At 48.4% G+C, this 24485-nt stretch overlaps 1 protein-coding gene across 1 annotated transcript in view; it reads right to left on the bottom strand.

The window, feature by feature from the left end:
* The window catches only part of slc4a7 (solute carrier family 4 member 7), a 22507-nt gene extending 16619 nt beyond the window's left edge, over nucleotides 1-5888 (bottom strand). Inside the window, exons 1-2 of the mRNA XM_014339635.2 lie at nucleotides 4751-5888; nucleotides 143-224 (exon numbers count right to left, since the gene is read on the bottom strand). Of these exons, the coding sequence (XP_014195121.1) occupies nucleotides 143-224; nucleotides 4751-4807 (139 nt within the window). The 5' untranslated portion in view covers nucleotides 4808-5888. The remainder of the gene's footprint in view (nucleotides 1-142; nucleotides 225-4750) is intronic.
* Between the last annotated feature and the right edge of the window lie 18597 nt (nucleotides 5889-24485).

Here is a 24485-nt window from a genome sequence, read left to right as displayed (position 1 = left end):
TGTGTGTGTGTGTGTGTGTGTGTGTGTGTGTGTGTGTGTGTGTGTGTGTGTGTGTAAATGCGGGCTGAAACATTTTGTTACTGTGTGTTTGACTGTAAACACACACTGAAGCACCTTTGTGTGTGTCGGTGTATAAACTCACTCTCCAGTTCCTCTTTCTCAAAGTTGGTGTAAAGGGTGGAGCTGGTCTTGCCCTGGTCCAGCACGGCCTCCTCATCGTTCCCCTGCAGAACACACACAGACCCACAGGTGACCTGAGAGTGGGTTTAAACGAGTGTTTATCAAACTCATTTTCCAACTCTGTGTAAACACGGTCGCGTCTGCCTCAAAACAACGGCGAGGCTTTGGAGACAGACCGTGAGTGACGTGAGGACGGCTGCTGAGGTCACGGCGTGTTAGTTGGCACCGGGAGGGCGGCAGAGTCATCGCAATCACAGCGTCTGCAGCTTTAAACACCGACACGCCAGCACGCTGGAGCCTCCACCAAAATCGGCTGCAGATTACGCCTCGCCACTCAAATCAATCACCAAACAATGTCACAGAGAACGGGCAGGAAGTTACTGTCAGCCAAGGAGTCTGGCTCCGCCCACAGCTGATGGGAATGCGTGACTAACTGTACAACAGGAAGTGGAGCAACAGCTGGACATCAGTAGGGTGAGATGGAGACAAACACAAAACAAAAAAAAACAGGAAAGAAGAGGACGCGTACCCGCGTACGCTAAACTGAGCGTACGCTAAACTGAGCATACGCTAAACTGAGCGTACGCTAAACTGAGCGTACGCTAAACTGAGCGTACGCTAAACTGAGCGTACGCTAAACTGAGCGTGCTCCACTAACCATAATGACCTATGTCGACCGCCCCGAGAGACAGAGAGAGACACACACACACACAAGTTTGATGTTGGCGTGTCAAACAGGAAGTGCAGCTCCACACTGGCTGCTTTTTAACAACCAGCTGTCTGTTTGCAGAGCAGCACATCACACACACACACGCACACACTCTAGCACGCACACACACAGACACACACACACACAGACACACACACACACAAGCAGCAGCTGCTTGAGTTCGACCTCTTTGGAAAACGTTCCCGCTCAGCAGCATCTCTCCGTCTGCACGTCGGAGCTCCTGACACTCACCCCGAGCTGATCTCAGGTATACGAGCTCCGCTGAGCCGTCTGTGTGAGGTTGGGCTCATTTTGGCCTCCCAACAATCATTCCTGCTGCAAAGCTCGCACTTCTGTCTCACGCTGCCTTTGGCAGAAAGCTTAAACTCGCCCTTCAGTTCAGCTCGTTCATCCCAATAATGATGACGAATCTCTGAAGCGAGCACGTGCTCGCAGAGCGAGCCAGGAGACCGAAGGAAACCCTGCAGGTGACCTTCCCCACAGCTCACGACCTGGCAGAGTCCTCACCACGGCGGGTCGATGCACGCCCGCATCACTGTGGATCTGTTACATCACTCATCGACACAGAGACCTTCCTCTGTTTAATGACCCGACCCAGAGACACTCAGACCGCAGACGCTTCAAAACACGGCCGAGTTCTGTCAGTGATTAATCGTCACTAGCGAACGATCACACAGTTTGACAGTTAGCCCCGCCCCTCCTCATCACGTCTGAGAACAGCGAAGCTGCGTCTCTGTAGTTTCAGACAGGTCTGGGCACGCTGCAGACGCTTAGAATAAAGTTGAAGATCGTTTGTCTCTCATGTGCCTGCACTTGTGTGTGCGTGGAGACACAGCTGGGTCATTAAAAAACAAAACGAAGGAAGATGAAGAAGATGAAGCTGAGCTGGTGAGAGGCCTGAGAGTTTCTGCAGACAGGACGAGCCAGCAGGTGCGAGGTAGCGAGTCAGCTGACCTCTGCCCATTTACGTCAGCTGCAGTCTCTCATGTGTTTGCTCTGATGGGTGGATGCTAACGTCCTGCCTCTCACTGACCTGCTGTCACTGTGAGGCCGGCAAGTGACAACAAAGATGGCCGCTCTCCAACGGTTTATCGGTTAAACTCGGAGCGAACGCTTCAGATCCCTAAGAGTGCTCCATCACAGCCGTGCCATTACTGTACAGATATGATCGTACAGCATATGATGCTCATGATATCGTTGCAGCTATAGCAACAACACACATCGACATTCAGAAACACAACAAGCCCGAACATGTCTGAGAGTAAGAGCCAGGTGTCGTCACCTGAGAAACAGAGGACGAGTTACTGATGACAGGAAGACCAACGTCGTCGCAGGTGTGACATCTCATGTCAGGACCAGTGTTACTATGGTTACTGCTCAAGGGTTAGCTGTTTAGTTACATTGTTACTTTAAACTTCCCAGGAAAACAACAATTTGGTTACTTTAGTGGTTACGTCGGAGCTCTGCTGTCAGTGGATACGACGCGGCAGCGCGGTCAGGGACGCGGCAGCGCGGTCAGGGACGCGGCAGCGCGGTCAGGGGCGCGGCAGCGCGGTCAGGGGCGCGGCAGCGCGGTCAGGGGCGCACCGATCCTGCCTGTTGGAGCAGGATGTTGCCAAAAACATTCAGCCATAAAAATCATCAGCAGGCTTTCTTAGATGTCATGCTGATACCTCTACATCACAGGGATGAACTTAGTAAAATGTTTGTGTTTATTTATAGTAAGAGCTGACGCCCCGCAGGAACAGATCTGAGGCGCTGACAGACCCAAACATACGAGGAGGAGGAGCCTCCCAAGCCTGATGTGGTGAAAGCGTACACGCCTGCAGCTCTCGGTCCAAATAAGCTGCAAGTGCCTGAGAGCAGAGCGACAGATCCATCCGGTTCAGCAGGGTTAAAGATAGATCTCTCTCACACACACACACACACACACACACACACACACACACACACACTCCCCACCACACACACACACACACCACACACCACACGAGCACACTCACACGGCCTTCAGTGCTGTTGTTATCCTGTCATTACAAACACTGTTAGCGCACGCTGCCAATGCCACATCGGCCCACGGAGCGCACACACGTGGATCTTTCTTCTCTTTCACAACGTTTGAGAAGCTACGAAACTTTCAGAGTTGCTTCTGGAAAAGCCACACCCGCGCGCCAACGTGGTGTTTCGGGCCCCCGTCAGGTGTGTTCATTTACAGGCTCGGCTGCAAAGTTGACCTCAGCTGACAAATATACACTCGCCGGCCACATTATTAGTTACACTATACTCGTGCTGGACACGCTCCTCAGAGACTGGTCCACGTCGATATGACATCATCGCTCAGCTGTTGCAACATCCATCAGCTGGCCTGATCAGAGTTTGGCGAAGTTGTGTGTTATCCTGCTGGAAGCAGCCAATCAGAAGACGCTGGTCCGCAAGTTTAAATGATGCTCCGTTTGTATCGTGGGGCTCACCGCGACCCACCACGCCACCGGCCTGCACCACTGATGCTGTGGTTGTGCGTACAAGTGTTGTATAAGAGCCGGTTCAGTTACCGTGGTGATGTACAACATCCGAACATCACAGCACAAAGATTCAGACCAGGAGCGCTTCAAGTCACCTTTATCACTTTGAACTTCAGCAGGTCGGCTAACCCTAACCCTAACAGTTCAACCGCTGTACCTAATAAACTGTCCTGTGTGTAAGAGTGAAAGGACTTTCTACTAATTTACACTAAACTTAAAGGAAGGAAAAGACGAGGCTCCCTTCTTCTCTCACCGAGCACCCACACAGAAAACACAGCCGCCGCTTCCAGCTGCGGCGTCCAAACTCAAACTAAACTCGATCGCCCGGCCCTCGGTGGAAATCAGCGCTGCAGAGACCTGGAGGAGGAGACGGCCAGGTCTGACCTTCTGACCTCAGAGATGAACTCTGGATCCTGGACACCGGAGCGGAGCCAATACACAAACTTTCACTTCAAGGCTTGTAAAAATATAAATCGTCCCCGAAGGATCGAGAACATCGCTCACACTTCAAGATCGGCTTTCAGCTTTAGAGAGCGAGGCAGTACAAAACATCCAGCGCGTCATTCCCCACGAGCATGACCTCTTACCTTTGACCGCGTCACTTCTGTGTGGGGCTTCACGTGCGCAGCAGCCATGAGGGGTCAGCGTTACAAACCGACATGTGGTAACCTCAGCCGGTCATTGCAGTCTGACTGCACTTGTGCGCCTCACACAAAGACGGGGAAACATTACGAGAGCCGGTGCTTACGCAGCATTTCTTCTGTTCTGTAGCTCAGCTACACGGCGAGAGACGCCCACGTCACCAGACGAGGGCGAGATCTGCTTCCTGAGGATGGATCCTGTCCACCGACGGCTCGAGCTGAAGGTGAGCCGGTACCTGTGAGCGGATATCGTGCAAAACAGATGTGGCCAGATGTCGCAACGCAGCAGACACCCGCCGCTCTCGAGGTGCACCTGTGGCTGCGTTTAGATGCAGAGCAGTCGGCCGGTCGCCGATGCAGCGGCCGGTGGACTCTAAACATCAGAGCGGAGTCTGGGCTACGATCGACACTGCGTGTGTGCAGAGGCAGGATGTTGCCATTTGTGTTGTCGCTGTTGCACACACGCTTTCAGCTCTTTTCCTGTTAAACTCATTTCCTTCAACGCTGCGCGACCAACAGACACATGGGGACCACTAAAGCTCGTCACCTTTGCTCAGAGCTCAGTCACAACCACGAACAGCCGACCAAAGGAGAAGCTGCCCGACTATCAACGTCAGAAACCCACTTTTCAATCTGATGACGTGAAACAGAAACTGCTTCTATAAGCAGATACATACCAGAGACATGGCCCGGGCCACCCTCTGACTGGCAATGTCTCCCCAGAAGTCTCCCATAGCTGCTCAGTCCAAAAGCACAGAGACTCCTCAGGGTCAAAGAAATCCTGCCACACGAGAGAAAAACTGTGGTGGAAGTGTCCCACAGAGCTGTGAAAATCAAATCCACCAGGTCTGTACGTCTGCAGCTCGAACACAGCGTGGATGTGCGAGTGTCCCCGGGACAGTAAGTGAATCCAGACAGCCAGCTGCCAGCAGAGCCTCGGATACGATTCAAGTATTTATAGCAGAGCTGTTGCTTCACTGAGCGAGCAGCCAGCCTGGAAGTCTGCAAACACAGCAAGAAAAAAAAAAACACTGAAAAAAAGGAGGCGGGGCATCTGCTGACAGAGGCGTCATCCACATTTCTGAGCAGGAAAAAAAGGCAAACAGAGCGAGAGCAAACTGAAACTGCTGACCTGAAACCGGCCTCAGCCGCCCCGTTTTCCACCCCGACACGTCCGTACCCGCAGTGTTTACCTTCCAGGTCAGAGGTCACACACACGAGACTCCTTTATAGTCACAGATGTTCAAATCAACATGAAATGAACCAAATAAGATGATTACGCCTCTAATGATTCACCTCCTGTACGCTTACTGACGCCTGTAATTACGTTTTACTTCTTTAAAGTTGCCACTTCCCATATTTTATTTCCATATTATTTTATTGTCTGGCGCATTTATTTCCTTATGCATTTATGATTTGTTTATTTAATGAATTTACATGACAAGTCGTTATGTTACAAACTCCTCATAGTTGAAACATAACGCCTCAGGTCACTGCTGTGAAGCTGCACAAATAACAAACATATTCAATTCAATACATCGTTACTGAAAAGATAAACACATATACATCCCCATTTATTCAATTATATAAAGAGGTGCAAGTTGAAACTAGTTCTTGTTAGTTTAGGCAGTTTGTCACAAAGTCCACAGTGCAGGCTGTTGGCTGCTGCCAGTCACAATGCAAACTTTAAGCCTTTAAACAGGCGAGTTAGAAAATACAGGGACAAGCTGGGAATCGTCCACAGCATTGGGGCCTTTCCGGTGTGGCGGATAAATACAACAACAGAGACAAACACTGTGGGGTTTTGTAAATATAATAATAAACGCAAATTTGCTGTGTGATTGTGTAACTTTATTAGCAGCGTCCTCCGCTCAGCCCCTTAATGCTCTCAGGTCGCTATGGCAACGCATAAATATTTCTTTCAAAATAAGACGCACAACTACAACACGGGAGAGACCCAGGGAGACCGAGCACACGATTAAAACCCTGAAAACCATAACATTTCACGACCGAGTCTCAACTCTCACGGCCCGGTCCATGACCCGGGGGTTGGGGACGGCTGATCCACAGAGACCCAACAGTTGGTATCAGGCTGTACACATGTTTAACGTGGGGCCTGAGCCCGCTGGAGCCCCTGCTGGATGCTGGGGGAAGTGCAGGGTGTGGTGCTTCTGACAAAACTCTGATTTACTGTCTCAGCCTAATGCTCAGAGTCTCGTTCGGTCCAGCATTTCTCCCTCTGTCGTCCCAGTTTTTGGGCTCCACCAGTCCACTGTCTGTGTGAGGAAGCTTTTCAAATGAGTTCCTCTCAAACTAAAAGCAGCTGCCTGTAGGGCAGAGACGACATGCATGGGAGGAAACCCTCTGTGGCGAGACGAGCCGTGGGGTCAGCTGACGATCCTTTACTGACCTTAAAAGACGAGCCTGAGCTGCTGAGAGGAGCACGGCAGCAGGGAAGCTGGTCACTGCGTTTAAGGCCGAGAAGTGAGGAAGTCAGGAAAGTCTGTTGGTGCAGTTTCCATTTCACATGTGGAGTTTCTCTGCTCTGGTCACGTGGCCGAGTCGGCCACTTGTGGTTGTCAGAGGCCAGATGAGTGCATTGTGGAGGAAATGTAAAAGCTCCTTGGTCATGTGTTGATGTGTTCATGCAGCAGCTTGTTCTCGGTTCTCATTAGAATTCCTGAGCTGAGTGGAAAAGAACTGGTGTGGCCTCAGAGGCACGTACGCAGTATCGCTCCATTTATTGTTTTCAGATGCAAAACTCCAGGCTGAATGCCGTCCCGGCGGTGAAATGGGACGCTGTCCATGCTGAGAAACACGAGACGGCTTCATTTACTCTTTCCAGCGCTGCCGATTCTCCCTGCGAGCAAATCGAATTTACCCACCCCGACTCTCCCACAGGGACTCCCAGGTCAGGAGAATCGGCTTCCTGCATCACCGAGATTAAAAAGCAACCGTAGAGCGAGGTCAAAGGTCAGAAGACAACAGGAGGAACTGCAAACGGTCCCATGGGACTCGGATTACTTAAGGAGAGACGAGCTGCGCTGGCACAAAGGAACACAGCAGGTCAGGTGGTTCAAATGTGCCCTTAAGGCCCCACAGCAGCGGCGCTGAGCAGCATGTGGAAATACACATACATGTACGTGCTACAAACACCCACATGAAGAACGGTGGCAGATATTTGTCCTTCAAACTGGGACCATGACTTTTTGGGGTCTTAAACTGGGACTTTGTTCAATCGGAGCTGCAGTCCCTCTGACGTCCACCTGAGGCGCCGTCACAAAGAGCAGGTTTAAGCGCTTTTATTTAAACAGGCTTTCTGCTGATTTTATTGAATCATTATTTATTTATGTTAAAAAAATATGTTTATTTTATTATGTCTTATTGTATCTTTATATTGGAGATCATGACATTTAATGTTCTTGTATCAGTTTTGGTTTCTACAGCTGATAACGGCCAGCCGCCGCTTCCTGGCTGCTAAGAACCCGTCATTAACCAAGCAGCAGGATGAAAAATAATACGGCAAAAGTATGAAAGAAGGGAACATGGAGCGAATGTTCTTTTATGTATGAAAACATTTAAGTTTGAAGCTCAAGCTCCACAACCTGCTGCAGGCTTCAGCTATGATTCCAGCAAAGAGAGAAAGAAAGAGGAAGTGCAACAGGGAGGAAGAACATTTTTGGAAATCTTTGCAATGAAAAAATAAAGAGACACACACACACACACACACACAAACACACACACACACACACTTACTCCAATGACTCCCCTGAGACCAGAGAGTCTGTGCTGATGCTGCCATATTAGGAGAACCAGCAGGGAGGAAAAACATCTGGACTGCAGCAGCATTTACTAAACACATCAGCAACTGTGGGAAAATTCACACCACACACACACACACACACACACACACACACACACACACACACACACACACAGTGTACCTTGTGTTTAAACTGTGTGCTGATGCCCCACCGCAGCTTTCTGATTGGCTAATTTCACAGCTAGTGAGTCTATTATTGACCGTGGCCTGGCCCAGTGTGTGTGTGTGTGTGTGTGTGTGTGTGGGGGGGGGGTTGCCAAAGGAGGCTGATTTAGACAGAAAGTACTCTAAAAGGGAAGTACTCCATTCAGATCAAAATACTTGAGAGGGCCAATCAGAAAGCAGCAGCATGACATCACTCACATTAGGAAGCCCAGAGTTTAGCATTATTGCCATATTTGGAAACAGAGGGGGGAGGGGCAAGCTATCGGCTAATGCTAATTAGCTTGGTTAGCATCCACAGACAAGATAACGGCCGATTAGAGCTCAGCAAAAAAAAAAAAAAAATCAAGTAGAATTTCACCAGAACTGAAGCGTGTTAGCACAGCGACCTCACAGCAGCCATTTCATTGGTCACATTAGGTCAATAAAGGCTCCAACAGCACAAACCTGGTCCACAGGTGCAGTCCAAAGTTAGCCAAAGTGAAGCCAAGCAGCCAGCTAGCAGCTACAGCCACCTGTGTCAGCATCCACCTGTCAGTCAAAAAGGCCACGCCCCTAACAATACAAACTACAAGCCTTAATACGTATTCGACCTTGTTTTTAATGAGGGGGGCTTTAAGAGGGTAAAACTGATGATGCTGGCGTTCCTCACGCCAAGCCTGCAACTGATAAAACGTCCTGAGTGAAGAGCTCGCACAGATTTGTGAAGGCTAAAATGACGGTTTGAACCTTGTTGTTTGGTGCAACAGCAGGTATTCAGTCACCAGGATGCGGAGACGATCCTGAATAAAAGGCTTTGTTCCCCAAAGAGCAAATGCTTCCCATTCACATTCAAACTTGTGGCCACCGATGCATCGTTGCACGCGACTGCTGACGTCAGCACGCAGCGGTTCGCTCTGTTAACTTTCAGACACCATCAGGCGCCATGGCAGAACAAAGCCTCAGTGAGTCCGAGGAGGAGGAGTGGCCCCCGCAGTGCGGAAATGTGAATATTGTGTTATGGCGGCATGCGTGTCTGCCTGTGAGGGATGACCAAGGCTGGACCTCCATTCTTCTGTTTCAATGTGGCTTCTATAACAGGAAGTCAGAAAGAAACAGACGAACGTGACGCTCGACCGTGATGTGGGAATAATGAGAATAACGAGTTCCCGGCTGGGATCGTTCCTGCAAACGCCTCCTCAGAGTCAGGACAGCAGATCGCAGCTTCACAGCTCACTGAGCTCAGCCAGACGCTGCCCTCTGCTGGTGGGTTTGTGCAGATAAATACGATTGTTGAATCGCTTTATGACATCATGATGCATCGCTTTCATCTCCTTCGTCCATCTAAGACAACGGTGTGATCACCTGATGTCTGGAAAACGCCGCTCACTCTTATTTTGAAGGTTCAGTCGCTGCCTTCCTGTTATAGTGATTATAGTTTATTTCTGACCTTTGGTTTTTAAGTCAGTTTAGTCTCCGGGGTGGATTCTCTTGTTTCAGTCCTTACAGCCAGGCTGCTGCAGCGCAGTGTTCAGTTTGAGTTTCCTGTGAGCTGCAGGGGGCGCTCTAGCTAGAACATGACAAGGGTGGAGAACTGATAGGCAGGGTTTTAATAGTTTTGCAATTTTCTCTAGTTTTTATTTTTATTTAGTTTTGACTTCAGATTTTCAATTTTATATCTGTTTTAATTAGTTTTTACCAATTGTTTGCTAGTTTAGTTTAGTTTTTAGTTTTTTGAAAATCCTTAGTTTCAGTTTAGTTTTGATTAGTTTCAGTTATAGTTTTAGTTGTTTGCAATAATTAAGTGTAACAAAATCCCAGTGTCATCATATCAGTCATGCTCTTCTGCTCATCCTTGGGTATGTTGCTATTCCAGCTACCATACCCTGCACCCTGCACAGGTCGCCTGTCTGTGGCAGGGCTAACACGCAGAGACAGACAACTCACATTCCCACCTATGGGTTCTTTAAATAAATAAATAAATAAATAAATAAATAAATAAATAAATAAAGGCAGATGAACAACCATTGATACCAGGCAACTTTAAATTTTATATCTTGGCCCCAATGAGACTATTAACTCTTGCAGCACCGGGTGTTCATAATTTTGGTTCCAGTGAATTGATAAACTTTTTGAAGGCAATTGACTCACACAGTTATGTAGATGTCCCCGTCCTGTTGTCTCGGGATGCATCACGCTGCCTTGCCTGGGGTTAGCTTCTGTTTCTGGGGATGAGGGTTGAGTGTGCTCCCTTACCTTCTCAAGGTAAGCTAGGTTAGCCTTCTTGTGTGAGCTTTTCAAGTGCACTTTAAGGTTTGTGGGATTTTTCCCCTCATAATTTGTCTCTTTCCACTACAAGACACTTGCTTTATCCAAAACACAGTCATATTCAAAGTAATCCCAAATTGGACTCTGGCGCTTTCTCCCGACTTTTCCTGACATGATTCTGCGCGTGGACGGAGCAACACAGACGACTCGACTAACGTGCTGCCACCTGCTGGCAAATGAGACACAGCAAGAAAAAATCTGGAAACTAAACTTCATTTTCACCCTCGACTATTGTAGGACACGCACACATCAATGAAAACTAAACACATTTTTGCTATAAATTCAGTTAATTTTAGTTAGTTTTGTGAACACTCATTACAGTTTTAGTTAGTTTTCCTTTTTTTGTTTTTATTTTTATTTCCGTTAACGAAAATGTTTTTTCACTTCTAGTTTTCGTTATTTCGTTAGTTTTCGTTAACGATAATAACCTTGCTGATAGGCGGAGCTCATGAGAGGAGCAGGTGAGGCAGCTGATCCATGCACCGCTGTTAAACACCGAGGAAACTATATTTAACCCTTTAAAGCCGGTCAGAGCAGCACGCTCCGTTTTGCGTAACTATTTTTAAATCCCGTAGCTCTGCAACCACTGTGAGCTAGCGCAATAATTTTTTTTGCATATGAAACCGGAGGAGTTGTACTTACATCTTATGCCATCAGCTTGTCCTGGTCACAGTTTCCTTCCACATATAGCTTTGCAAAAACTGCATAAAAGCACTTGCAGCAACAAAAACATAATATTCCAGAAACACGCTTTGCCGATCCGATCAGCTGTTTGTAACACTTCCTACGTCCATCAGCGAACTATCGCATGTCCGCCATGACCTGCCCGAAACCGGAAGTGATGTCATTTTGCGGAAATGTAGTTTTTTACCATCAGGGCCTCATGAGCCTATACTGGTGTTTTTAAAAGTTCTCTTTGACTTTATGCCTTTGTGTCGTTTCTGGGATGCTGAGGACTCATATTGCACTGCTGGAAATAGTTTATTTTGATGCACATGCTGCTTTTTTGCAAATTTGCATGATAATATTTATTTTCATTTTTCCTGCAGTGTATAGAAATTGGTGTATTTCAAAAATAAAACTATGAAGACACTCAAAATAAATTTCCTGTGGTGGGAAACTAGTTTGTGCAACTTTTTTGTATTTACAGTTTTGAGGGAGAAGCCTCTGAAATTTCTCTAACTAGAAATACATGTTAAAAAACAAAAACGATTGTTTTGTAGTTTATTGCACTTTTTTGCATTTTATGTAATTACTATGCACTTAATGCAGACATATTATTAAGATTTAGGCTGTAACGGTTGTATTGATGTATAGCAACTTGAAATGCTCCAAGAAATGGCTCCACAGCAGGTAAAAATATACTATAAGCTCTGGCGGACTTGGTTCTATGGTCGGTCTTGAAGGGTTAAGATACATGCATGTACAAATTCCAGAATTGTTTAGCAAAGAAAACAAAGCAGGAAAGTAAAGAGGTAGCATCATGTTTTAGTTGTTTTAGCTGGTGTAGTTACAGCTGAACGTGTTGAGGAATGAAATGCGACACATCTGCTGCTCCCACATCTCCAAAGCTTTAAACTCACCCTCGCTCCCGGCCTGAGGAGGCAGCGCGTCTCACAGTGAAACGATCAGAAATGCGAGCAGGAAAACACGCCCACGTGGAGGCAAATCAGCAGCAGCTTCCTCCTACACGACCCGGCTCGAGGCCACACGGACGTCGTTCCTCCAATCAGAGCTGCCACTGAACCATCAGGACTGTAATTAGGGGGGCGACGCACCACCACCTGAGCCCCGAACGCCACTTAATTACCCAGGATGCCTCTCTCTGCACGCTTCACATCTGGAAATGAGCTCCAGCAATTTCTGTGAAATCAGACTTCTCTCTTTAAAGACAGACGGCTCCGCGGGGAGTAAAGGCGTAGAAATAAAGGACACAGCAGGGGGCGCTGTGGAGACGAGCGACGAAGAACAGGCAGGAGCAGAGGTTCGGATGGTCGACCTCCACCAGCTACACCTCTCCACCCGCCTCCCTCTCATTCACACACGACTGACTGCTTCTGACTTTCATCCCCGTTCTCTCCGGAGCAGACCTCCACCTCTCCGGGCTTCTGCTCCACCTGCTCTCTACTCTCCCAGCGTCCTCATCCACAGAGAGTCCTGTCTGTCACCAAATCCCAGCCCTCGTCCGTCACTCCTACTCCACACCTCACCGCTGTCGTCACACACTTTGTGCACCACCCTCCACACTGCTGCTCCCTGATCCTCTGTCCCTCTTTCATGTTCATCATCAGTTACTACTCTTCATCCTCTTCATTAATTATCACACCTGTCCAGTAAAGTCACCAGAATTTATTTCACACCAACCAGCTCAGACTGAGATGCATCACCTGATATCATCAAAGGTTATCGGTCACAACCTGAATACTCTGGATTATATTCCACGCTGTGAGCACCACGTTTCCTCCACAAAACCAAACCTCCAAACGTTTCGTAGTTCAAGAGTAAAAGCGTTCGTCTCTGGCGGTTTATCTAATCGGCACAAATTTGTATTTCTTATTTCACAAGATGGAAATAATCTAAAGCAAACATGAGACTTTCTTCAGCCTCCTGGAAAGACGCTTATGTGGCCGATAAGGCGGCACTGATACGCTGGCGCCACATTTCTATTAAAGCACGGAGGATTTACAGCCTGTGTGGCACCACAGCTGCATCAGCAGCACCCCGTCTGCAGCGACTTCACCTCCAACCAACACTCCCCGTACGGTCTGTGCGCCTGTGTGAGCGAGGCCTACACCCACCTCCACGTCGCAGACTTTCCTCTTTCCTTTGAGGGCTTCTTCTCCACGCAGCATAAAATTGAAGTGAGTCAGTCTGCATCAGTGCATCTATAGTAATACAGGAAACTCCCTGCAGACGGAGTTTCCTGCAGGGTTTCGCTCTAACTGCCCACCGGAGAGCGTGGAGCCTCCCGAGGACGAGTCTGCTGATGTCAGCACGAGTCCCTCAGGTGCACCATGACCTAGTTAGGAGGAAAATCTTTGGAGCGTGATTCTCTCCTTCAAACAGTCGCCAACCTGCTGCCTCCCTACGACGTCCAGCCGCCCATATGTAAGACGAGTGCCGGCGATTCAGAGCGAGTCTGCGCTCACGCGTGAACGACCAACTTTCTCTGTGTGACGGTAAACACGGGCAGAAATCACAGCGCAGCCTTTCTCTCGCAGCTATGTGGACACCTGCAACAAAAGCTGCAAGCCGACACCTGAACGCCATCACCGCCACCGCGGAAAGAAACAGCTCAGGGAAATCTGACCTGCCAGGAGTTCACACGTACACAGCACCTCAGCCTTTCAGGCCCCACTGTGGACACCGACTGTGGGCTCATACGTGGAGCAGCTGTGGCTCAGGCGCAGGTCTGGCCCCACCTGTGTGGACCTGCTGCTGCTCTGGATCAAAGAGTCGAATAAATGCTGCATTATCACCGAGCCGGACGCCTTCACTTCCTCCTCCATCTGCACCAACGATAACCTGCTCCATCAGAGCGCCGCGGCCGCCACACGGCCTTCGCATTGTTCACAGCCGAGGCCCATTACAATGAAGTTGCACCTCGGCTTCCCCGGAGCCTCCACAGACAGGAAGTCAGCGGCACATTAAACACGAATCACATCTGCTGAGACAAAGACGCGCACAAACACCGGAGGTCGAGGGTACAAACCTGCAGGTTCACCAGGAGAGGCTTTATGAGCCGTGACGCAGCGTTTCATGTTTAAATCTGCAGCTCAGTTTGACTCCCGCTCTGCAGGTGAGAGCTTCTTAGTCTGGACCTCTTTATTTCCAGGCCTGTTTCTTTTCTTGCAGCTTTGTATGACTCAGTTACAGAGGACTCGCCTCTTTCTTCGTCACACGGGTCCAGGAGCAGAAACGTCGGAGCTCTTATTGGCAGTTTGGCCGTGTTTGATGTGAACATCCAGCACTGGAACAGGAGCCACGAGACAGGGCGGAGGGAAGTGGAGAAAGGTGCTCGTTCATTAGTTACCTGAAGCTAACACTGGAGCACACGCTACTCAACACAGAGCTTTTTCACACTCGTGAATATTTGGTGCAAACTTGGCGTGCAGTTTTGCAAGAACCTCAACAAAACTTCAGAACGTGACCAAGACGCCACCGGGACTTCTGATGACTGACAAGCAGCTTTAATATCTTTCACAGTCAGTTTCAGGAGAAACAACACGACTTGTGCGTTTGACACGAATCCTCTGTGTGTGCACCGCGGGCCTGCCACAGCTCCCACAGAGGCCCATTATAACACAGCACGGGGTGTCCTGCTGCTGTACACATGTGAAGCACATCGTATGCTCAGTTCAGTCACACGCCAGACATCGAGATATCTGCCCGACTCTTCTCTACCAGCGAGACTAAAGCTCCTCGGTGAAGCACAGCATCGTCTCAGAGCGGCGACACGATGAACCCTAGTGGATCAAAGTGTTCTGGTCGGTGGACACTTGGCTGAAAACATGTTAGAAACGGGGGTACCGCCGGCCCGAGAAGCCTGGAGTAACCTGACGTCACGCAGGGCTGAGCTGCTTTATCACCTGAGACCTGAAAGCTGATCTGGGTCGCAGGCAGGTGACAGAGCAGCTTACGTACGTCCTGCTGATGTTGACCCCGACAGCCCTGATTGGTCAGATGGGCCTCGTCGCACAAAACAAGTTTATTGAACCGTTACTCTACCTGCATTTGGAGTTTAGACAAAATTCATGGTCGTTTACACAGAAAGTGTTTTAGTTGCAGCAGTCTGCACACACGGCAGCAAAAATATACTTAAATGCACAACAACAAATTAAATAAAAGTGGGACCGTTTGCTTACAGGACTCAGCCTCTCTTCAGCTGTAAACGGTTTAAATGGCTCTGTGCTGTGCATGAAATATTACACAGCGAAGTTGCTGCAGGATTCATAACAGAATAAAAGAAATCTGACCCTCCATTGTGGCACCTGCAGTCCAGTCACACACCAGACTCATTCAACATGAGACGAGCCCGAAGAGGCAAGCTGTCAGAAAACTCTAAACACCTGAAACAACAGCACGAGGCTGGTGCCTGACGCCTGGCTGTTTGATGAGTCTGGAGCATCCTTTCCACACAGACAGACAGCAGGGTCCATCAGTGACGTGTTCAGTTAAACACCCTGCTTCAGGTTCTGTCTCCATGGTAACAGCAGGGCAGCATCCAGCCCTCCTGAGCAGGATGCTCCAAGCCAAGAAAGTCCAGCCTCACTATGAAGTCCACTCCACAGAGAGCGGTCACGGTCCTCCAAACGAAACGTGAATCACGCCACACACAGACACTCATCTCCACGTGGCCTGCTGACTGTACCACAGGAGGGAGGTAAGCCGGTCCTGCCCGGGCCTCACGCGGTATGAATGAACTGACAGGTCCTGACGGCTTCATTCCAAAAATCAACGTTTTTTATCCACATATAACTGATGGGGTGGGCAGCCTACGCCAAAGTCTATAGGAAAAACGGCTAATTTTACCCGGTGCGATCGGCAGCAATCAAACACAGCGCACGCACAGTAGACACGTGCCCCTCTTTCCTAAATGCACTCTCCAGTCGCCATGAAAGGATAAGTTTGATTATCGAGAAGGACATTTTAATCTTGTTTAAAGGAGTAAAAACTGCACATTTCGGGTTTGGAGATGGTGGGAAGAGAGACCGACAAGCCGGAAGAAGAAGGGGGAGAGTAAAGAAAGTAAAGCCCGTGTGTGGATGTGATGCACGCCGAATTTAAGCTCACTTCGTCACAGATAAATTCACCCTTCTGTGTTACTGCAGCGGCTTCACAGACCTGCCTGGAGCACGTTCGCGTATAATTAGCCTATTTTTGAATGCAGTTTGGCCCAACGCGCATCATTACTTCACTTCCTGGCAGCAGCGTGGTCCCTAAAAAACAAAAGCGGTCGGCTGCCAGCCTTTTGTCTGCGGCCGGGTGAGCGGCCTCCCCGGGGACAACCGGGGACTGGTGAGGCGGCCCGGAGGCTTCCTTGACAGTGGACACCATGTTGGGTCCAGAACTTCTCCGCGGGCTGCGAGCCGTCCGAGCCCGCGGAGGAGGCGCTAGCCGCCGGCTAACAGGTACTCTTCAGGGGAACTTACAGATGTGAGGAGCGGTCTCATCTGTTCGCGCTCTTCCTCCATTTCCAGCGCAGGCTCCTCTTCCTTTCACCCGCGAGCTGCTGGATCATCCGAGTTTAGAGTGTAGCCGCCGGCTCCCGGTCCTTCTCCGCCTCCTTCTTCTTTATTCTTAACGCTTCTCCGCCGCCACTACTTTACGCCTGCCTGGAATATATTAACTCCAGCTGTAAGCCCCGCCCTTTTTTGACTGGCAGTTCCGCTTTCCAATGACGTGGCGGCGGTGGTCTTACTACCACCAATCGGCGAGCGGGAGCGCGCAGTGGGCGGAGTCGTGCCGGTAACAAAGCGTGAGCGTTCCCTTCAGTTTGTTGGTTTTAACGAAAACTTTCCGACGAATCCGGTAAAAACAAGCAGCGATGAAAGCGGACGAGTCCGCGCAGTTTTACCTTCATTTAAACCGGTAATCGTAAAGTCTCAGAGGGAAAGCCTGCGCTGTGCACCCGCTGTACCTCCGACCTGCCGAAATGATAAATACTATTAACTATAAAACACGATATCAATGACAGTATAACAGAATTATAAATAATAAACAGCATGTAATAACAGTTCAGTGTCGTCATACAGAGCACAGCTGATGAATATTAATATTTCCTATACTTTATTACACGTAAGCGGAGTTTTTGAGCTGTGGTCGTTCAAGGGAAAGGTCAGAATGCTTCTCCTTCCTGACTCTGATTTAACCAATATTAATATTTATAAACGCTGCTCACTGCTGCGCATGTATGCATGTATGTTGTTTAAAGCAGATTCTGACAGAAGCGTTTAAAGATGTTTTCAGAGGAATCAGGAAAGTCCAAAGAGCTCCCATAAAAACGTCAACATCCAGCTGTGTCTCATTCAAAGGCTGTTTTTGTGCGTCAGGTCTGTGTTTGCATAAAGTCTGCTCTCATACTCTGTTATTTCACATTTTCAGTAACAACAGCAAAAAAAGTTTGGAATAAGAAGGACAAACAAGTCAAATTCATTAATCAGAGGGTTTTGTTATAGTGTAAATTAATTTTATGTCTTCTTCTTTCACTGTCCGTCTTGCTCTTGTGTCTTTGTCGTTTTGTTCCCCATAAACCTGATGGGCATGATCTACAGAGGAGCACGTAATCAGGAACAAGCTCCACATAACGACAGTCAGCTCTGATATTCATGCACAATCATTCAAAATGTTTCAGACAGGGAAGACAAATAAAATGACTACACAAAAACATTAAATTTAAAATAATATAAAATACATGTTTGAGTAAACAAAATAGCGTCTCTTAATTAATCTGTAGAACGTGCAAACAAACTGGTGATTTCCTGCTTCTACGTTTCACAGAATTTTCAAGATTCAAGACGCTGTGAATCTTGAAAATTCAACAAAGCTTTGCAGGGTCACTTGATGGATTCAGACCTGCAGCTCGTTTGAATCACACGTTAACCTGATAAACTCACACAGATGCAGATTCAGACCGAGGTCATGGTGAGGTCACCCGGCTCTGTGCACTCGAGCTCTCATGCCCGACTGAGTTAAAATGAAGTGAGTTTGTCGGGGTGGTGAGTGCCATCAGAGACCAGAGGAACATGCGCCTATAAAACTTCACCTGCGCAACAAAACAGTGAGATTTATGGTCACAACCAGAAACGTTTGGACATTTGGAGAAAAGTGAAGAAAAGCTCCTTCTCTACTGTGAAGCTTGGAGGCAGCAGACCTGATGGAAGCTGTATGTAGCCCATTATCAGAAAACACTGCTGGGCTGTCAGACAAGCACCAGGCCAAGTGGAGCCATTAGTGGAGGTCCTCCAGTCTCAGTCTTCTGACCTCAGTTTGAGTCGTTCTCAGGAAGAAAGCGAGGTGTGAGGAAATACAGAGCCATCCACAGCTGTTACAAAAACCTGTCTTTGATGCTAAAGGGCCAGTGCCCTGTATGAAGACCTGAGGGTGGGTACACTTATAAACATGACCCCCGTTCACGTATGTGTCTGTAAAAATAGGCATTTTTCCCACTCTGTAGGACGGCTCATGAAGGCAGCAGTCTTCCTCCTGCTGTGGGAACTCTGAGAGATCCTAACGGAGTTCAGCTGTGGATGGAAAACAAAGAATAATTGTTACCGTGAGATTAAATCACGCTGGACGATTCGGCCCTGACACAGTTTCGCAGCAAACCGGCCTTCTCACGGCTTATCTGTGATTAGCAGATCAGTGTTTGTGCAGCGTTTCCCTCCTGCTGGAGCGGTCGGCCTCTGTAATCCTGACAGATTATTTCATTACAGAAAAGTCATTGTTGTTCCCACAAAGCCACAAAACAGCTCCTGGCAACCATCGCAGGCTTTTTCAGGGTTTTCCTTCAGAAAAACAACAGCGGAGGTGGTTTTACGTGATGCTGCACATCACTGCGGACTCAAAGAGGAACGCTTTGGTAGAGCTGGTCCAGCTGAGAAGCCGTCAGCGCTCAGAGGATTTATTGGTATTATGACACGAAAGGAGATGAGACGGGAGGCCTGGGCGCTCCGTGACACACCGAAGAACGTCCCTCATACTCGAGCGTCTCCCTGTGAGAGAAGTCTGGACGCAGTGTTGGGTTCATGAAGCAAATAATTATTATCACAAGAAACAGTCATGAAATCGTATCCCGATGTACTGAAACTCTTCGAATCATCAAGTCATTGTGAATCATGAGGTCAATAAAAGTGACAAAAACTATGAAACACACAGAGCATAAATGGATGTGACGGCGAGGCACACACGCCGGCGCCATCTCGCCCTCTCAAAGGGCGACTATGGATCACTGAATAAGTTGCTCGTCCATATCAGGAGCTTTTGTCACTGTTTTTACAACCATGTTGTGTTTACAGTTTTAATCATGAGAAATTCAAAGTTTCTCAGTCGCTTCTTTTATTTCTAACCTGATAATAAACCCGAGGAAATAAAAAAATCGGAAGTTTTTAAATCACATGACTGTAAAAAGCCAAAAACAAACTTCAAGAACGACCTTCATCCATCGTTCTTCTACATGATTTCTCTTAATTGAGTCTGATTATTGAAATAACAACGAGAGCAGACAAAGTTTCTGCTCTGACGGCTGAGCTGCTGCTGGCAGTAACAGCAGCGATGCACGCGATGGCTGCAGGCCGACAGCACGGCTCGGCTTCTACACCTGCCCTGTGATGTGTGGGACTAAAGAAAAGCACAGGTTTCCTTTAAAGGTTCAAAGGTCACCGCACCCTTTCAAAACTCAGAGGTCCCAGAACGGAACCCTGAGGAACGCCTCATTTCCATGACAACGTTTACTGAGGACACATCCTGTTGTTTTGACGTTTAACACGAGTCTCCAACACAGGAAGTGGAAGAACGACCCAGAGAGAAGAGAGCAAACAGGTTAAAGTAATCACTGTACCTGTGACACACCAGCCTATAATAGTGTATTTAATATTGATTGTTACAATACTTGAACGTGTGATGTAGTTATTCAAAGTCATCCGGGCCTTGCTTACATGCTACATTAGGCTCAGGTCATTTCCTGCCGCTCTGCAGTTTAACGCAGCGCCGCTCGTTCTGGTTTTCATTAGCAGAGCAGATTAAACGTGAGCTGTCAGCAGGAGACCCGAGCCTGCACAACTTTCTAATTAATATTTCAAACGACCTTTGACCTGCTGGGACTTACATAACTCTGTCCTCTTTATTGTTCAGTCCTCGGCCTCTCTGTAAAGACATCACAGCGCACGCTGCGAATCGTGAACATAAAGCCAAAGGAGAGCTGGAGCAGTTCCACCTTAAACTGCCTCAGACGTGTTTCCGATTATTTTCAGAAAGGCGGACGAAGCAGCGGGAGTAACATTCATCAGTGCACACGATGAAGTGCAGTCGTTAACATTAATCTGAGTTCAGCAGCCTCTCATTGTTTATTCAAACTAGAAATAACAAACAGGAGGCATGCATCCAAAAACTGTAGAAAGGCACACATCGCAGAGGACGTGCAACAGGACTTGGTCTGTGCGTCCTGAGTGATGAGGGTTCCTCAGACCGTGGCTCAGGTTGGTGATGTGGGGGGGTGGGGGGGTAGTGTTTGCTGATAAGTTTAATATTTTTATTAAACCTGGCAGACGGCAGGTCAGAGTTTACCTGCATCGACGAGCTGCAGCTGCTGCGACGCTGTGTTTCATCTCCACAGCCTACCTGAGTGATGTGCCCACAGTGTACCATCCCGCTTCCAGCAGGGTGACGCTCCGTGCCACAAAGCTCAGATCCTCACAAACTGGTTTCTCAAACATGACACGACTTCCACAGCCACAGATCTCAGCAGAACACGTTCGGGTGGAAGCAGAGCGGATACTAGCAAGATGTACCTAATAAAGTGTCCAGTGGGTGCACAATCCCAATTCTGGAAAAGTCAGGATGCTGTAGCAAATGTAAATAAAAACAGAATGCAATGATCTGCAGGTCTCAGAAATCCACGTTATCCACTCCAGAAAACCAAAACTCTAAAATGTTGGAAACCAAAGGCTGAAAAGTCACTGGGACTAGAAACCAGTGCCTGTGGAACTGGACCTGGAAGCTGGCACATCTGGAAAGGCTGAAAGGTATAAGCAGGTTTGAGAGCAACATCCAGATGTGTTCGAGCAGGGCCGTGCCGAACTGCAGACTGCGGTCCAGACCTTTGACCAGCTGCGAACATCTGGAGCATCATTGCAACAACAACAGGACGAAGCAGAGCCGGGCCCGCCGAGCAGCTGGAAACCTCCATCAGACCGGAACAGCTGCTGTCGTCGGCTCACAGACCATCATGGACCATCGCAGACCATCACAGACCACCACGGACCATCGCAGACCATCACAGACCGATGTCAGAGCGCAGACTGGTCCTGCTTTACAGACGTGACGCTGACATCAGACTCAGCACGAGCTCGTGTAACGAATCCTTCCCTCAGTTTAAATGTTTTCTAATTTGAATCAAATGTGACTTTACGACGCCGGCTTTGATTGACAGCATCCTGACTTTTTCAGAGCTGCGATTGTACACTACCCAGCAAACAATCAACAATGACGCAGAGAAACAGGAAGTGGGTTTATTTCAGAGGTTCTGCAGTTCAGTGTCAGACTCACCATAAAGCTTTGAAGCCTGAACACAATCAGCTGTTTGGCTGCTGTGGGTTCATTCTCCTGCTGCAGGACACGAGACAGTCAGCTGATCTGCAGCCACACACTATAATCATCTAACACTGATCACAGAACCTAAAGTAACTCCAGGAAACAGAAACACTGTTGAATCCAACTCGTTTACTTAAGTTTAACATGAATGTGTAAAGTCTGTTTAATAAATACAGTTTGACACACACAGATCTGAGCCATCACAGCGACGGCTGAATCTCTGAAACACAAATAATTAACATTTTGTTCATTTGCAGCAGAAAAATTGTGTCTTGAGCAGCTGCAGTCATTACCCACAGTGCCGTGGGGCTCAGACCCACCACGCTGAGGAGCTTCTGCTCAGAACTTTGTGGACAGCTGCTGCGCTCTTCCTCCCTGCGGAGGATGAGGATGTTCGGTAAGTCCGGCCTCCTCCCACAGGTGCTGGGTGGAGGTGAGGGAAAAGGGAAAGGCAACCACACCAGTTCTCCTCCACCTCAGACCCAGTCTGAACCTCTGTCGCCCTCTGGTGTCCAGCAGCTCTCACTGCGACTCCGGACCACCTCCTGCGTCCCAGCAGCGGGTCAGAGGTCAGCCTGGCAGGCGGAGGCCTCTCTGCTGCTGGGCGGGGCTCGGAGTCAGCATCCTCCTCAGGTGAGCCAGGACCAGGTGCTTCATGCTACCAGACTGCTTGGAGCGAGCCAGAGCAGTGGATTCTGGGAGCTCAGGTCTGTGGGGACGGACGGCGGCTGCGATTAGATCAGGTGATCTGTTTTTATTGGTTTGTTGTGTCTGTAGATGTGCGCGCCGTACCTGTTGAGCCTGCAGCGGCGTCCGCCTTGGAGGCCGAAGCCCTGCGGCCGGGGGCCCGGGGGGTGACGGGGGCCCCCGGGGGCCCTGAGGTTCCTGGACAGAGCGGAGAGAGAGTCTCTGTAGATGAGGCCGCGGCGGGTGGAGGTGACGGGGCAGTGCTGACATGTTACCAGCTGAAACGAGAGGAGGACATCCTTCAGAGGGATAACTGGTCACACAATGCGTACCAAACGTGGATTATTCCGCTGCTGAAAATAGTCCCTGGTCACACGCCCTGAGCAGCAGGACAGCTCGCTGCGTTTCAAGGAATGAAGTTTAATCTACATGTTTGTGAAGGACGGACTGGATCAGCTGATCTCAGAGGACGCTGGGTCTAAATCGAGCGCTCCGTCTGCAGGACGGCTCCCAGGAGCCGCCGCCGCCGCCACAGACCTACTTCTGCTTTAATTAGACCTCGTTTACCAGCAGCAGCACACAGAGGCCACCAGATACAGGCTGCTTCCTCGCAGCAGCATCTGTCAGACCCATTTAAAGGTGGAGCATCGTCACATTATCCTGATGTGGTTAGAAAAACAACCAGGAAGCTGCTGCTGAGTCTCAGTGATTTGTTTTTACCTGGATTACTTTCTGTAAAAACTATTTCATGTTGGTGAGTTTAATTGAGATCAAAGATTAAACTCGTCCCATCTCTAAAAGCTCCTCTTTTTCTAAATTGCCCAAAACTTTAAACAAATATAAAAATAAAAAATGTTCCTGAAACATTTTCTTCACTTTCTAAAAGTTTCTCAGCAACGTACAAAAATCATCTCCAAAAAGCGTCGACCAACATAAAACTTCCAGAGCTTGAATTTATTTTCCTTTTAATAAATGAAATGTTACTAAAACTTAAACTTACTTACTTTGCTTTTTTATTTGCTGAAAATCAGTGAGATAAGAAAAGCTCCTGATTAAAAAGTGACAGGATCAAATATCAGACTCTTTGTTCTAAATATGAAGAAAGAAAAAAACAAACAGAGAAAAAGCTCTCGATGATCGAAGACACAAAATACACAAAACAGATGGAATAAAATGAAGATTACTCACTGAGACGAAGGCGGCCATGCTGCTGCTCTCACAGACCATCCAGCTCTGAGTGATATCATGCAGGGGGCGGGGCCACAGCCACACAATGATGTCATTATTTAAGACTTCCTGCAAACTGTAATCTAGAGGCAGATTACAGATTAGAGGACACACACACACACACACACACACACACACACACACACACACACACACACACACACACACACACACACACAGGATTTAAGGCTGATATTTGCAGGTCTGTGAGAACAAAGTTCAAAGGTCGTAACTGTATCTAACTGTAAACATATAAAACTATAACGTGCAGCGAGACAGTAACGGAGGCCTCGCCATCACCCGCGGCGTCCAGCTGTCGCCACAGAGGTCACATGGTGTCTCTGATATGAATCACGACTCTACAGCAGCTGCACAAAAACAGCAGTTATTAGGATCGTGTTTCACTCTCAAGTCTTCAGGTTTTTCACATCACGTCGCGGCGGCACCTTTGCTTCGACCTGATCTGTGCATCAGACGACACGGACAGATGTTCCAGGTGTGCACACCTGCAGAGCACACACAGCAGGTCTACCTGCGCGTGACTGAAAGCTGTGATAGATGGAATATGTACTGTTCTGTTTTTGTCCTGGATGCAGAAACAAACCAACGTGAGAAAAACTGAAACCCTGAATGAAACAGAAAACAAAGATGAGCTGATGAGAGTAAGAAACCTGTAACTCTGAAACAGAGTAATCACACAAAGCACGATGCCAGTTACTTCAAAGGAAAAAGAGACGAAGCAGCTGCAATAATACTACAGAGGGCACTGTGCAGTATATATTTACAGGTACATGTCTGCACACAACAGGCAGCAGAGGACGGGGGCGTGTGAAGGAGTTGGCCGTCCGACTGCGGTCTGGAGTGTGGGGCCTCCCTGCTGCTGCGGAGTCGGGGCG

Source organism: Haplochromis burtoni, unplaced genomic scaffold, assembly GCF_018398535.1.
Source record: "Haplochromis burtoni strain Fernald_Lab_line unplaced genomic scaffold, NCSU_Asbu1 Contig_295, whole genome shotgun sequence".
NCBI classification, from domain to species: domain Eukaryota; kingdom Metazoa; phylum Chordata; class Actinopteri; order Cichliformes; family Cichlidae; genus Haplochromis; species Haplochromis burtoni.
This window is presented reverse-complemented; position numbering and strand designations above follow the sequence as displayed.